Below are 16,122 nucleotides of genomic sequence, written 5' to 3'. Positions count from 1 at the left end.
TAGCCCACACATTAGCCTTCAGCTAATTCATGCCTGCACGATAGGTGGCACTGACCTTGTCAGAGGTCTGTCATAACGGAACCCAGGGTGACAGGATGCAAGTGCAGAACTGCTATGAAAAAATAATTTTTTTTAAAAACGCACAAAGAAGCCCGTGTCTCCGCCCTAGTGTTAGCCTGTGTCTCACTTTTCGTTCCATTCACTTCCATTCATATGTATGCCAATGCTTGAGACCGGAAATGCAAGTTCATGTGAAGAAAGTTGTTTCTCACACTGAAGGCTGCGTCCTAGTAAGGCTGTATATCTCAGCTGCCACGTCGTCAAGCGCCATCGAAGGATGCCTCAATTTGAAGAATCCATGGATCCTTTGTGTTGTGGCCTTCATTTGGCGAATTTTGAAGGATGCATCGCTGCCTACGTTTACATGGACAATAGCAATCTAATTATTGACCTTATTCTGAATAAGACAATATTGTGATTAAGGTGTTCACATGAGTCGCTTTTAGAATATTCCTTTCATGTTCCCATTTTACATGTTATAGAAAATAGATAGATTAACAGCACACGTCATTACGTCCCCACACCACGCCGTCTGATGTTCCCTCCAGAATTTCACACATTGACATACAGTTCGTCTTCGTTGTTCATTGGCCTTTATGGTGTTCTATGTTATGTATAATGTTTTTGATTTTTTTTTGTACCCCTCTCCTGATCGGTACCGTATACAGTTTTGGGTGTTTCGTTTTTAATTTTATGAAAGCTTAGAGTGCGGTTAATTATTTGTCGTGCTGTACATGCAAATAGATGACTGCTTGAAGACGTGGGCTGCGTCCGAAATCGCATACTTACCTACTCTATAGTAGTGAAAATACATGTATTGCACCTATTATATAAAGTAGCAGGTAAGTACTCGGTTTCAGACGCAGCCGTGCTCTCTTCTTTGTTGTCAAATGGTTGAGCACTGTGTGTACATGTCTTGTCATGAAAATTCCCACACAACGTTAATATTGTGATTAAGGTGTGTACATATCTATAATGCACTTCAATAATGCGACTAAAATAGGAATGCTCCACACGTCTTAATTCCATTTGTGTTTACTTTGAGTATGACTAGTCGGGTTAAGGTCATCAATAATCGCTGTTTACATCCTAGTTTCTTAATCAGAGTATCGTCTTAATATCGGATTATTGTTGTCCATGTAAATGTACTGACTGTATCCTTCGTGCCCTCCTCTCACCCACATGATGGACCTCAGACATGTATGGTATGAGAACTGCCTCGTGCAGTGTTTCGAAAGTTCCAAAAGGCCTCAAACTCTTCAAAATTGCAGCATCAAAATACAGCCATGATCACTTGATTCACAAACTCCGCCTCCAAAATGTGTTTCCCCCAAATTGCATCAACCAAATCTAATGTTGACGTTTTTAAGTAAGAATAACCTCATTAGAATTCCAAAAATGCACATGACTTAAAAGCTTTGTCTAGATTACTCAATATAATATGTTCGACGTTTAATTGTTAAAAGTGTGTTTTAACAACTAATGTATATTATATGCAACTAATGTATTTAAGGGACTCAAAATATCAAAGTAAATTAACAAACATTAATTTATTTGTTGAAGACCTGTAAACTTTTGGGGTGTAAAATTTTGAACAGGATGATTGGTTTAAATTATTATTTTGTTTAAAGATCTTATTTTATATTATATTATATTTAGTGCTGCCCTTCAGAAGCTACATAGGCCTAAGATATTAATGTTTCCCAGAAGAGAAAACAATAATAATTTACACTGTTCATCCTGTTCAAAAGTTTACACTACTCTGTCTCTTAATGTATCGTGCTGCCTTCATCAGTGAATGTTTTCATCTTTTGTAATAGTTGTGTACGAGTCCCTCAGTTGTCCACAGTGTGAAAAGATGGAACTCAAAAACATAAACTTTTGAAATGGTTCATTTGTGTAAATTCAGTTATCATTGTGTCTAGTGGACTATATGTAAAGATCTGTTATGTGAAAACACTTATTCAGGGCAGCAATAAATAAAAAAATTAATGCAATTTAATGATCTCGCTTATTTAAAAACATTTAATATTTTGCAGATTCTGACAGGGGTATATAAATTTATGAGCACAACTGTATAAAATCAACATCAAAAGAGAAGTTGCCTGGAATGTGCTGCCACTGCATACAGGAACAGATGGTATATTTTAACATTGGCATATGATAGATACGGTTGCCATCCATATTTGCAGTGGTTTCTGAAGAAATGTGACTGCTGCTTTAGTGTCAACCCATGCCTCTGTCTCAGTGTCAATTCAGAGCTGTCATGTCTCAAAGATGGTTGTGGAGGAAATCGCAGATTTTAAACGTTTTATTAAATAAACCAACAAAACACAAAAGATACTATGACTAATGCAAAACACTGTGGCAAGGACTAAACATAAGCTAACAGAACCAAAACACAGTAACATGGACAACAGTAACATAAGACAAACATAAGAAGAGGGAAACTCGATACCTAGCTGAATCAAGCTCACAAGTGCGCTAATGTTAGCTAGCTCCCTATTGAGCCACTGAAGTGTCTTACGTGTCCTGCAGAAAAAAAGTCATCTCTGCGTCAGTCTTCAATCCCTTCAGATCTTGGAGTTTTCGTCACCTCTCAAAAGCCATGCCGATATTTATTTACTCTCGTTGTAGCACGGGCTCTGTGCGTTCCATTTTTGACTGCAGGCTCTCCGAAGTTCGAGCTTTCTTGGGTTTCATAACAGGTGATTCCCCAGATGTCTGTGGTGATGATGATGCGTTTAGATAATCCACATTAAAGCAGCCATCTAAATACGTTTAAATTTAAGCAACTCTTTCAGGACAAGCTACAAACACTCCACCATCCTCAGCACCAATGTGCATGATATAGTAGCCTGCTCTTCTTTCTGTTGATGGACGTGACTTAACCACGCAAAGGCAGGGTGACATTAAAGGCCACGCAAATGTCCTGCTAAATCCGACCGGACAGCTCAAATTATAAATCTTTATTGTAAGCTTACCATTGCAAATCAGGGTAAGGTAATGAGACAGTTTTGAACTTGATACTGCAGCTTTAACAAAGCAAAATACTGTATTTGTTTAGTTTTCTGCATTACCTAGGTTTTGTAGCGTATCCCATTCCTCCACAAAGTAATCACTGGCCAAACCTGTACTGTTCTGAAGGCAATCAATTGCTTTTCCTCACTTTATTTCCTTGACATTTTTTTCTCATTGATGCCAAATGAGATGGCCTTACTTGCTTTTCATCATCAGTCTGAACATCATTGGACATCACTTGAAAGTTAAAAGGTGATGGCCTTAGAAAGTTAAACATTTTAGAAAGTTGTAGGTTTTTGCCTCTAGATTCTATTTCATCACCCGACTTTTAATATGGGCATGCTTTATGAAAATTCAACTGATCCAAGGATTTTTAATTCTTAACTATTGTTTATTTATTTTTTTATTGTTAATTATGATTTTTATTACTTTTATAGCTATTATTTTAAATTATAATTGTTAATTTCTTTGCTGTTATTACCTCATTTCTTTGTGGATATTTATGTGAAGGTGGAGAGTTTAGACCACTGGAATAATTAGCAGTTAGGAGTAGGAAGCATCTGCGTATGCGCTCAGTTCTTCTGAGGGCATTTAAACAGTTGATACATCGATAATGTTGAGAGACGTCCTGATAGGCTGAAGTTCTGAAGGAAGGAGTCAAGGAGACATTCTACTCTATTTGAAAGTTGGGAATCACCCGGTTGTCTTGAATTTCCTTTAGGGCCACAGTGTGAAGAGAATGCTGCGTGAGAGGCCTACAGTGCATCCGGTTGCTGAAGAGCCCAAGCAGCTACAGGTAAGAAGTTGGCAAACTGCAGGATCTGCAGAGAGCCCAAACTCCTCATGTTTATATTCCTTAAATTTATATTTATATTACACTAACCGAATTAAAATAAGGTATAGTTTAAAGCAGGTCCAGATTGTCCAGATGGGAAACAATAGTGTAAATAAATAATAGATTGCGTGAGTGCAACATTTACACTGGTTTATTTCAGAGAATTGCTTTGATATTGAAAAATTATTCTTAATTTCTTTTTTTCTTTTTTCTTTTACATCATAGCAAGACCACATGTTCCAACCTGGAACATTTTAACGTTCTTAACAATGGGCAAATCTTATTTCTAAAATGGCTTGGGCATCCATGGTACAGATAAGTTCCTTAAAGAAGATTCAAGACTCAAAACAGTAAACTGTGAACATATAGAATGAGAGATTGCAATATCTTGTTTTGATGATATAGCCTGTTTCTGAACAGTGTACATGAAGTGTATGATGATTTTTATTATTTTTTAAAATAAATTGTTGTATAAGGATATAAATAGGCTGCATAGGTTATCACAATGCATGATGTGGACTATCCAGTTACATTATTGTAAACACTTTAATAGCACATAAATGTTATTGTGCATACATGAAATTGTTACAGGAAACTGTGGATCCTTGATAAACCCCTAAAAACAGGTGAAAAAGATTATTTTTGTTGAAGTGTCTGTGTATTTTTCTCAAACATTTGTAATGTGGTACATCTCGCATTTCTGACTCGCTTAACGGTTTTGCCGATTAATCGGCACAGATAACCGATTACTGGCAAAAATCAACACTGATAGTTTTTCCCGAAGCGGTTGAGAAGCGTCCACTGTCATTATACAGTACATAAAAGAAAAGAAATGAAAGAAAGCACTGAAGCCTCGTGGTGTTTATTAGGAGTGTTATTTTTGGTTCAGTTTAGATGTATTTATATATATTTTATTTACTTCAATATGTATTAATGAAAGGAAATTTATATACGTGTGTGTGTATGTGTATATATATATATATATATGCGTGTGTGTGTGTGTGTGTGTGTGTGTGTAAAGTACATTTGTAATAAAGTTTTCATTCAGTATCAATATTAAAAACTGTCGGTTGAGTAGTCAGTTGTCGGCAGGTATTCACTGTTGCTGAGGATGACCCCATATTGACAACCTAGGGACACTGGGAAGCCATGGAGATGGAATTGGACTGTAACTGATGTTTCATCATGTTGTTTTATCATGTAGCACACAGTTATAGAAGGGATTTATTCATAATCACACTATCTGTTGTTATCCAGATGAGGATGGGTTGAATCTGGTTCCTCTCAAGGTTTCTTCCTCATATCATCTCAGGGAGTTTTTCCTTGTCCCAGTCACCTCTGGCTTGCTAATTAGGGGCAAATTCATCAATTTAAAAATTAGATTGAAATTTATATATATCTGTAAAGCTGCTTTGTGACAATGTCAATTGTAAAAAGCGCTATACAAATAAAACTGTATCACAAAAAATTTTGTAGATTATTTTCCTTACAGTGGAATGATGTATTTCACAAAATTTGGAGATCTTTTTAAATCCCTTGGCAGACTTTATAGGAATACACAACCTTTTTTTCTGAAGGTCTTACAGAACTCTTTAGATCTTGACATGATGACAACTCACACCTCAATAGCAAAGGGAACACCAGACACTAGATATGAGTGGGGTATAAATAAGACCGGTTCCACCTGCACTCTCTAAGCAGGTTCTAATCACTTTCACATGATCTTTAACATCTGATTCTAATTTTATGGATTTAAAGGTGTGATAAATGTAGGGGTGCACTTACTTTTTACATGTGACTGGTCTGTTTTTTGTTAATTGAAATTGAGAAGATTACTGAAAAATCTAAATTGTATGTGTTATTTGATAGTGTATCACCTTTATTTATAAATTAATATTTTTTCTATATTAAAGAGGATCAGATGTTTGTTTGTTCAAATATGTAAAAAAAAAAAAAATTATATATTATATATATGTGTATATATATATACATACACACACACACATATATATATATACACATATATATATATGTGTGTATATATATATATATACATACACACACACACACACACACACATATATATATATACACACATATATATATATATATATATTTGTGTATATATATATATATACATACACACACACACACACACACACACACACACACACACACATTATATATATATATATATATATATATAAATACTCTATATATAAAGCTGCAGCAGACAAACTCTTCTAAGTGGGATTTACCTTGTCTGATCTAATTTCTGATCTCATTCTGCATCGGTTCCAGATGTGCATTCATCTGCCGTTGGCTCTTACGGTGGATAAATACCCCAGCTAGACAAACAGACCGATTCAGAAATACTAAGCATCAAGCTGAGCGAGTAACCATGGACAAATATACTAAGAAGAAAACACAGAAATCCCAACCTGGTCAATACTCACCAACAGCACCAAGAACAATCAAAATGACTAATGCGACAAGAATAAACGGATATGCAGCCCCCGGTGTCTTCAGTACAGTTTCAGTAACATTGACAAGTCTAATCTGAAACAAAACAAAACACGTACATTACTATTCAGCAGTGGTCTTTTTAGGGTTCAAACTAATTTTTTGCATAATAACAGAAATAAAGTCATACCCTGAGTGAGTCCAGCTTGATTTCACCATCCTTATCTCCTGAAATCCTACAGGTCACAGCACTGGACTTAAATTCCACTATTTTACACTCAAACTGCTTTTCTTCCTGTATGCCCCACACCGTTAGCTCCTCTTCAGTCAAATTCAATCTGTCTTCCTTTTTCTAAAGGTGGTAAGTAGAAGCAATAAAGCAAATATGCCAAATAGACTCTTTATTATATTGGACATGACACTTGTAGTATTTTACCTTAAAGATCAAAACACAAAAGCATTTGCATACCCATTCCAAACCACTGCAGTTTACCAAGTAGGCATGTGCCAATATTAAGCTTTTATATCATGATTTATTTTATTTTTTTTTTGCATATTTGGAAAAGCAAACATTTGAAACAGTGCTTATTAATAAAATTGATACACTATCAAATGACACATAAAATTTAAATTTTGTAGTAATCTTCACAATTTAAATGAACAAAAAACACATAAGAAAAAGTAAGTACACCCCTACTTTTATCACACCTTCAAATCCATAAAATTAGAATCACGTGTTGAAGATCGGGTGCCAGTGATTAGAACCTGCTTAGAGAGTGCAGGTGGAACCGGTCTTATTTATATCCCTCTCATATCTAGTGTCTGATGTTCCCTTTGTTACTGAGGTGTGTGGTGTCATCATGCCAAGATCTAAAGAGTTCTGTAAGACCTTCAGAAAAAAAGGTTGTGGATGCCTGTAAAGTCTGGCAAGGGATTTAAGAAGATCTCCAAATTATTAGGAATACATCATTCCACTGTAAGGAAAATAATCTACAAATTTCAAATGACTGCCAATTTGTCCAGGACTAGCCGTCCCAGCAAATTCAGGCCCAAGATCAGACCGTCTGAAGCAAAAAGGAGTCTCCAAGAACCCCAAATTTCATCACAAGTCTTGCAACTGTTGGTGTCAAAGTGCATACTTCTACAATCAGAAAGAGAAATTTGACCCAGGGTTTCTTCACCGCCTCAGGGACTGGACAGCTTGCACCCATTGATTCAAATATGAATTCAGTATCATATCAAAAGAGATAATCTGAGGCCATCTGTCCAAAAGTTGAAGTTGACCCAAAAGTGGACCTTTCAACAGGATAATGATCCTAAGCATGCTATCAAATCCACCAAGGAATGGCTCAAAATGAAGAAATGGAGGGTTATGGAATGGTCTAGCCAAAGCCTGGATTTGAATCCCACTGAAATTTTGTGGGGGAATTTGAAATGGCAGATCATGCAAGGAAACCCCCAAACATGAAAGACTGAAAGAATATTGCATGGAAAAGTGGTCAAAAATTCCAGCAAGCCTGGTGGACAATTATGCAAAACGCCTACAAGAATTTTTTTTCTGCTAAAGGGGGCAATACTAGCTTCTGAGGCCAATGGCATACTTACTTTTTCCACAAACAATATCACATCTATTGATAATTCTGTTGAATAAATGATCAAAAAAGTTCATTTTCCTTGTGGTTTTGTTCAAGTATTTCAACTTCAATGTCAAAAAGCCAACAATTTCCATGGGGTGTACTTGTTTTTTTCACATGACTGTAGATATCATTTGTGAGAGTCGAGTATGTTTTGCAATATTATCACAATACTTTGTTAGTCTCCTTAGCTTCTCAGCTTAAATAAATGAGTAATGTTCAATTGAAATGTCCACAAAGCCAATATTGTGCTATGTAACTGATTATTGGCACATGCCTGTTCACACTAAAGTCTCTCTTCGGGATATTTAGTTCAGGATGTCTTCAGGATATTCAGTTAATCTCTTTACCTATGTATCAAGACCTTTGTAATTAAAATGAGTCATATTAGAGCAGGGAAAGTCAAACCGTGCTTTCAGTGAAGGCAATTTAACACTCATGGTCTAGCAGTGAAAGTCTGAAGGATTCATTTCCCCTGGTTTTACCTGCTGGTTTGTGAATTATATTATTCTGATCAATGGACCTCATTTATCACTCTTTTTGTGAAGTTGTGTGCAAATGTTTTCACAAAATATTCTCGATAGTACTCTTAGTCCTGACCTAGTGAATCTGTATGAGGATGTTTTTTTTTGATAGACTCAAAGCACTTCAATAAGTTGTTCTGGAAAATTAAATGTAATTTTTAAAAAGCAATTTAAACTCAACAGTATATTCCATAAATAAAAGTGCAGTAATTCATGTAGATCACATTAATCTTCTTATGCGTAAATTTTCACACACGCAGGAGCACGAGTAGGATTTTTTGTTGTGAATTTATGGGATTTTCATGAACGCCACATTTCTTGTGTAAATGCTCGTACAAACAATTTACGAATAAATGCATTTATATCCAGCTTGAAAAATGAGGCCCTGGTGTCAGAAGTGGGATTACTCCAGGCCAGGTGAGTGTTTTTTCCTCTCTGGTGCGGTGTAATTTCGTACCCATAATTATAATTAGAGAAGTGAGTGATTATCTGTCACCGATAATCTCTACTCTGGTCTATGATCCTCTGTAACGTTATGCCCAACTAATCTAATAATTGTATTTTATATTTGTAGAATAATTTGCAAAACTGTCTGTGTGGTTTGCCTAAGAGAATGTTATATTTGTATTGTAGTATTGTGTGTTAAGTATTACTGTGTTACTGTGCGTGTTGTTTTCCAAGTTAGTTATGGGAGGGTCACCGTCCAGCCCGGTTCTTTTTCCGTCTCCTGGCATGACACCAAGAGACTGGATCGAGACCGTGTTAGGTGGATTATATACAGTTCCATATTTAGATTGTTTATACGGCTGGTCAGTCGCATGCGCGCTGCAGCTTCAAATTATTTCACTCCGTGGCTCCTTTGAACCGCGTGTATTTGCTCAGATCAAATGAATGATTTATGACGGCGAAGGTGATCTGTCTTGGGATTATGAGTATATGGCAAAATGTTATATGGGATGGCTTCGCCTGCTCCCCTTATGGACTAAACATTATGATTTTAAGGACAAACTCCCTAAAGTGTTTCATGTGAATGATAAGCCACCTCGCGCACCACCATGTAGAACTAACGTTCCGCTGTCGTATAATTCCAGCACCGCTGCTGCTCCAATTTCAAAGCAAAAACCCACTCATGCTAAACTGCCCACGCACCCAGCGCGAGCGCTGTCCTGTCGTGCTCATCTCCCATTGACCAGTCCTGATTATCGTTTAGGCACATCATGTCATTATTGTAAGAAACCTGGCCACTGGGCTCGTGACTGTAGGGCTAAAAAACGAGATCAGCTGCAAAAGAGAGGTCAAGGTGGTCGTGGTTCTATGGTAAGAGGTGGCCTGCAGTATTTTCCTGCAAAATCTGTCCCATATTATCATCCTGGTCAGTATCAGCCCGCTCCTCAGATGTATGGCCCACCTCCCGCTGCTGCAGGGAGGACGATGTCCCAATCAAACCATCAATCAGATATGTTTCCACCACCACCTGTACATAATCCTGTACAGCAGGATTATTATTACTACAATCAGTAGGGATGCCCACAGAGCTCTTGTGACCCAGTGTGCCGATCATACTTAAACGTAGCTTTTAATTCTTTTAATTTTAATTTTAATTCCATGTGTTTCCCTGTTTGGAAACTGAATGAAAGTGTTTTGAATTCCATGGTGACGTTAATCTAAACACAGAGCGTGCGAGAGAGGGGGAGAGCGCACGAGAGAGAGGGCCCTGCTGCTGCTGCTCTCGCGGACAGAACGGCACGCTGATAACATCTGGCTCACAATGGATTCAAGGTTTCACGTACAACATTGCACCTATGTAAAACAGAAGTCAAATGTTTGGGTTTTCTCTTATCAAAAGGACAGAGAAGGCTGTCAGACGGCCTGATGGCAGTTGTGATGACTTCTCAGCTGCCCGCTACAAAACAGCTCAGGGTCATCGTAGAACATTCGATCCACTTTTGACTCCTGGGACCCATACTCCAATGACACACACACCTGAGACTGTTTCTGCATTTAAACATTTAAAAACTGCTTTTCCCCTCCAGTCCTGAGTCTGCCCGACTACATGAAACTTTACCATCTGCCCACTCATGAACACTCTGGGGGTGGCACAGGAACATGCTGGGCTACCCGGATGTCTGTGGGCAGTGGCTGGGCAGTGGCTGGGCAGTGGCTGATCTGCTGCTCTGTAGGTAATAGATGCAGAATGATTGGTTCTGTCATGCTTTGGTGTTTCACATGGCCCTTCAGGTATTATCCAACATTGAAACACAACACATGACGGCTCAGCGCAGAAGTGGTTATGAAACTATTCTCTGTGCTACCGCAAATTTGACCATTAAATTTGTCTGCTAAATTCACAGGATGACACCATTCCTTTACCTGAAAATCATGATTGTTTAAAATAAATTGTTTCTTCATGTAGCATTCGATCTGATCAGTCTGATACTCCTTTGTTTAACAGTAAGTATGTTTTTGTAGACAGATCGTGTTCTAAATCCGCGGATGGTAAGCCAATCTCACCTTCCACTCTAGTCGACAATCTAATCTCTTCCTGTGCTAAACCAACAGCTCTCGCGATCGTCAAAACAAAGGCGCATCTAACTGGCAACACTGTAGAGATACATGGGAATGCGCTAGCTGACAGACATGCAAAATTGGCGGCTAAGTCACAATCACATTGTCCTTTTTTAATGTCTGCCTGATCTGAAATTTTACCTGCCGTTCTTATGGAAATTCGAATGATGCCATCTAAAACCACAGGCATTTCACCCTTTGAAGTGTTATTTATTCGGTCGACCTTACCCCATGGCTTGGAAAATGTCTACTAACCTTTCTCAAACCACAGGAATTGGTGTTGATATTCATCTAGACGACTACGTGTCTAAATTGCTTGACGTGTTGTGTACGTGCTAAATTAAAATTACCTTTACCCCTCACAGTAAATCACACCTCCTTTTTTCTCAGGAGACCAGGTGTTATGACCTCAGAAGGACCAATCTGGAGACATGCAAGTTGGTTAAAAGCTGTTAACAAATGAGCTCTGTCCATTCTATTTTTCCTCCACCTATTCTCTATGACAGGTTGCCCATTCGGTACCGTACCTGTACCCCTGAAGAGGTTTGAGCGTCGGTGAATGTGTCTACAAAGGGAGGAAGTCCTGTCCTGTTGGCTGACCTGATTCACACTTTACACATACACATATAGTTTTTCCTGTATTAACTCTCATCACAAAATCAATTACATGTTTTTACGCTATTATCTTTTTCTGTTCCTGTTACTATGTATATTTATACCCCCAACATATCCTTGTGGGGTTGATCCTCCTAGCCAAGGTGGATGGGATGAACCTGATGATTCTCATTTTTCAAATTCTGACAGTCCTACAGCTGAGTCTGATGTGTCTGATGATTTACATATTTAACATTTCAATCAAAACGCATACTATAAATATTCAGTTCTTACTGTGAAGCAAATGCGCCTCACCACACCCTTTTTTATCTGCGCTCTCATGCCGCATAGCACCCTCCATCCTTTCACCTTTTATGCGAGAAAGATATCAACATCTGTGGTGCTCTGTAGCCGTCGGTCTTAGACGACACTGCTACGACAACACTGATCCACGGCGTCGCTATGTTATTACTCCTTTTAACGTCACCACAAGTAAAAATAAACCCTTAGTAGGCGTTGATAAACCAGGTGCTACTCCATATTGTAAAGATCTCCCCTATGTTCTCACTGACCGTGAACCTAATTGGCCTAATGATTGTCTGGACCCCCAGTACTCCTGTCAAGTGGAAGAGTCTTTTAAAGCCCCTCAGATACCGCTAACCTTTCATCAATCTGACCGTTTACCTAAGGGTAATGAATTCGCCGTATGTTTTTATCGTTAAGTATCAAAGATCACCGCCCCTTACGCATCTGCCATCCTCCCTATTATTGTGGTTCTCATTTTATCTGCCTATTTGGCCCCTGTATTTGTGCCTGTATTCATCGTAGTATAGCCTCAGTTCATGATTCTGTAACTACAGATCTTTTTAGCTCTACTCCAATTGGCCATTCCAATAATGGTTCTTACCCTGAGGTGACCCATTCGGCCCCAATTGACATTTACATTCATAACCATGATGCCACGGTTTCAGCGGCCTCCTATGTGGTCTCACAGACATCATGTCTTTCCTGTTAAAGGATAATATTAACCTATGACTTTAGAGAATTCCTTTTGGTTTATTCTATGCTATGCTAGAATAAGAGAGAGGATTGAAAGGAAATTCTCTTATATCATGTACTCTCTTATATTATGAACTGCTATCAAATACCTATAATGAATGTATTCATTTAATTACCTCTTTAAATAAGCTGATCAACTGCGATCCTTGATTATATTATTATGCATTTCCGTGTCAACATGACACAGGACTTATTTTGTATTATGACTATGTGCTGTGTGTTTTGTTTAAATCTGTCTGACACCTGGACCAGTAGAAACTGTCCACGCACTGCTTGTTATCAATGTATATAAATACTCTTGGTTTGCATGAATAAACTTGGATGTCTATTTGAGCATGCATGTGTCAGTGTGTGTTCACTTAGGCTCCCCAGATTGATCTGAAACGCTCTGAGGCAAATAACACTTTCTAGCTCATAGCAGTACAGAACTAAAAGTTAATAGAAGTAATTGTAGAACAAGCTGGAAGGCATGATCTGAGATTCCTAGGATACATGGAAATCTAACAGGCCCAATGTTTGTTTTACAGTTAGAACAACATGTGTGTGCTTGAAATCATATTCTGAAATTCTGTCCTACCTGTATGATGACCAGCACATCATTGATCACCTTAGAGGTAGTGAAGCTGGTGAATTCTGGGTCTGGATGGTAAGATAGTGTACCTAAACAGGCCACTGTTGAGTTCACCACCCTTAGAGAGACAGTAAATGGCCCAGCAGCTCTGAAGTCTCTCTGCTTATGAGTGTGAAACCAAAAGCTCTAGGAGAATGGAAAAGATAATAAATGAATAGAAACTGCTATGCATGTTTGTATGTGCAGCTGGTTAAAAATTAAATTGGCCTGGTCAGCATGTGCATTGGTCTGATTGCTGGTAAGGGTGTTCAAAAACATAGCTACACAATCCAGGCACCATCTTCCTTAATTCCCTAAAGAACCCTTTCTTCACTACAGAATCTCCTTTGGTTTTTTACTTCTTCTACTACAACCCCAATTCCAAAAAAGTTGGGACACTGTGTAAAATGTAAGTAAAAACAATGCAAAGATTTGCAAATCTCATAAACCCATATGTTATTCCCAGTAGAACATTGAAAACATATCCCATGTTTAAACTGAGGAAATGTACCATTTTAAGGAAAAAATAAGGTAATTTTGAATTTGATGGCTGCAACATGTCTCAAAAAAGTTGGGATGGGGGCAACAAAAGGCTGGAAAAGTAAGTGTTACTAAAAAGAAACAGCTGGAGGAACATTTTACAACTAATCAGGTTAATTGGCACCAGGTCAGTAACATGATTGGGTATAAAACATGTCTTTCAGAAGTAAAGATGGGATGAAATCTGGTTGGACGCATATGTTTCTCTAAAACCTGTATATACCTTTCAGCATTGATTGCCTTTCCATAGGCATAATGCACCACCATACCATCAGAGATGCAGGCTTTTGCACTGAGCGCTGATAAAAAGCCAGATGGTCCCTCTCCTCTATAGTTTAGAGAATGTGGCATCCATAGTTTCAAAAATTTCGATTTGTCTGACCACAGAACAGTTTTCCAGTTTGCCTCAGTCCATTTTAAATGAGCTTTGGCCCAGAGAAGACGGCGGCGTTTCTGGATCATGTTCACGTATGGCTTCTTCTTTACACGATAGAGCTTTAACCAGCATTTGTGGATGGCATGGTGAACTGTGTTCACAGACAATGTGTTCTGGAGGTGTTTCTGAGTCCATGCAGTGATTTCCATTACAGAATCATGCCTGTTTTTAACGCAGTGCCGCCTGAGGGCCCGAAGATCACCGGCATGCGATATTGATTTTCACCCTTGTCCCTTGTGCACAGAGATTACTCCAGATTCTCAGAATCTTTTGCTGTTATTTTGTCCTGTAGATGATGAGATTTACGTTGAGGAACATTATTCTGAAATTGTTCCACAAATTTTAGACGCAGTTTTTCACAGATTGGTGAACCTCTGCCCATCTTTACTTCTGAGAGACTCTGCCTCTCTAAGATAACTTTTTTATACCCAATCATCTTACTGACCTGTTGCAAATTAACCTAATTAGTTGCAAAATGTTCCTCCATCTGTTTCTTTTTAATACTACTTACTTTTACAGCCTTTCGTTGCCCTGTCCCAAATGTTTTAAGAAGTGTGGACATCAAATTCAAATATTCATCAAATGTTTTTTCCTTACAATGGTACATTTGCTCAGATTAAACACTTGATATGTTTTCTATCTTCTAGTGTGAATAACATGTGGGTTTATGAGATTTGCAAATCATTGCATTCTGTTTTTATTTACATTTTACACAGTGTCCCAACCTTTTTGGAATTGGGGTTGTAAGTCTGCTAGTACTATTTGACATCATGTTAAATTCCCTGCCTTTTAAAAAGAAAACTGATTTGAATTATTAGTTAAATGATTGGGATTACATGATAGTTACGTTGGAAAAATTCTTTACTGTCATGCCCAAATCCAGGAACACCTCTCAGATCTTTTATAGTAATTACAGCATTGTAAATATATAATAATTATAGTACAATTATTATAGAGTGCAGTCCCCTGTTCGTAATTTACTATAACTATAAGGTCTTGCCAAATTCCCAACTTAGCCATTTCAGCATTTGCTGATTCCTAGATTTTCTTGTCATGCTTATGTTCTTTTGCATACTTAACTGATGCTTTTATTTGGACTGTAATTTTTGACATGTGTACAGGGACAAGAAAAAGTGTTTTACATTGGGGGTGCTGTAATGACATCACACCTGAATAATAGTCTAATAATTTTGTTTGTTGATTTCAATAATTCTATCAAAGTGCGGTTTAATTCTTAAATCAGACAGTGCTGATTAATTTTCTAAACAGCTCATTCACTGGGATGCAGACACTCCAAATAATCTAAGCCTAATGATCAATGGATTAAAATGTATTAATTAACAAAGAATCGTTGTGTATTTATATAATCTTTTGATGTGGTGAAGTTTTCTTTCAGAGAAGTTTATTTTAAATTTATACAAGGATTGTCGATGTCAGTGCTTTGTAAACGTCAGCAAGTTTTCCAACAGGAGTTAGGTCCTGTTACACTTACATGATACAGCTATATACATTCTCTCACTGTTTTTTTTTCTCCTGAGTTTAAAGAAGCAGAAAATGCTACATGTTACTGAGGAAACAGAAAGTGCAAAAAAGACAAGTCTTCCAGACCTTCTGTTACAATAAATATTCTTAAATTTAAAAAAAAAAATAAAAAAAATTAATTGTTGCTATAAATCTTTGATAACTCAACTCAATTTAAAATTTTGTGTAGCCTATGTATTTATATGTTTATTCTTATACAGGTATCACTATTATTTTAGCAGTCACAGTTAAAGGAATCC

General features: G+C 37.5%; 1 protein-coding gene across 1 annotated transcript in view; it reads right to left on the bottom strand.

The window, feature by feature from the left end:
- Nucleotides 1–4,211: 4,211 nt before the first annotated feature.
- Nucleotides 4,212–16,122, bottom strand: part of LOC108261424 (plexin-C1) — a 32,365-nt gene continuing 20,454 nt past the window's right edge. The window contains exons 13-17 of the mRNA XM_053685642.1: nt 13,333–13,512; nt 6,570–6,731; nt 6,373–6,475; nt 6,175–6,264; nt 4,212–5,262 (exon numbers count right to left, since the gene is read on the bottom strand). Of these exons, the coding sequence (XP_053541617.1) occupies nt 6,185–6,264; nt 6,373–6,475; nt 6,570–6,731; nt 13,333–13,512 (525 nt within the window). The 3' untranslated portion in view covers nt 4,212–5,262; nt 6,175–6,184. The remainder of the gene's footprint in view (nt 5,263–6,174; nt 6,265–6,372; nt 6,476–6,569; nt 6,732–13,332; nt 13,513–16,122) is intronic.

The sequence above is a fragment of the Ictalurus punctatus genome, chromosome 14 (genome assembly GCF_001660625.3).
Source record: "Ictalurus punctatus breed USDA103 chromosome 14, Coco_2.0, whole genome shotgun sequence".
Lineage (NCBI taxonomy): Eukaryota > Metazoa > Chordata > Actinopteri > Siluriformes > Ictaluridae > Ictalurus > Ictalurus punctatus.
The sequence above is the reverse complement of the archived record's forward strand: the minus strand, read 5'-3'. Positions and strand labels throughout refer to the sequence as shown.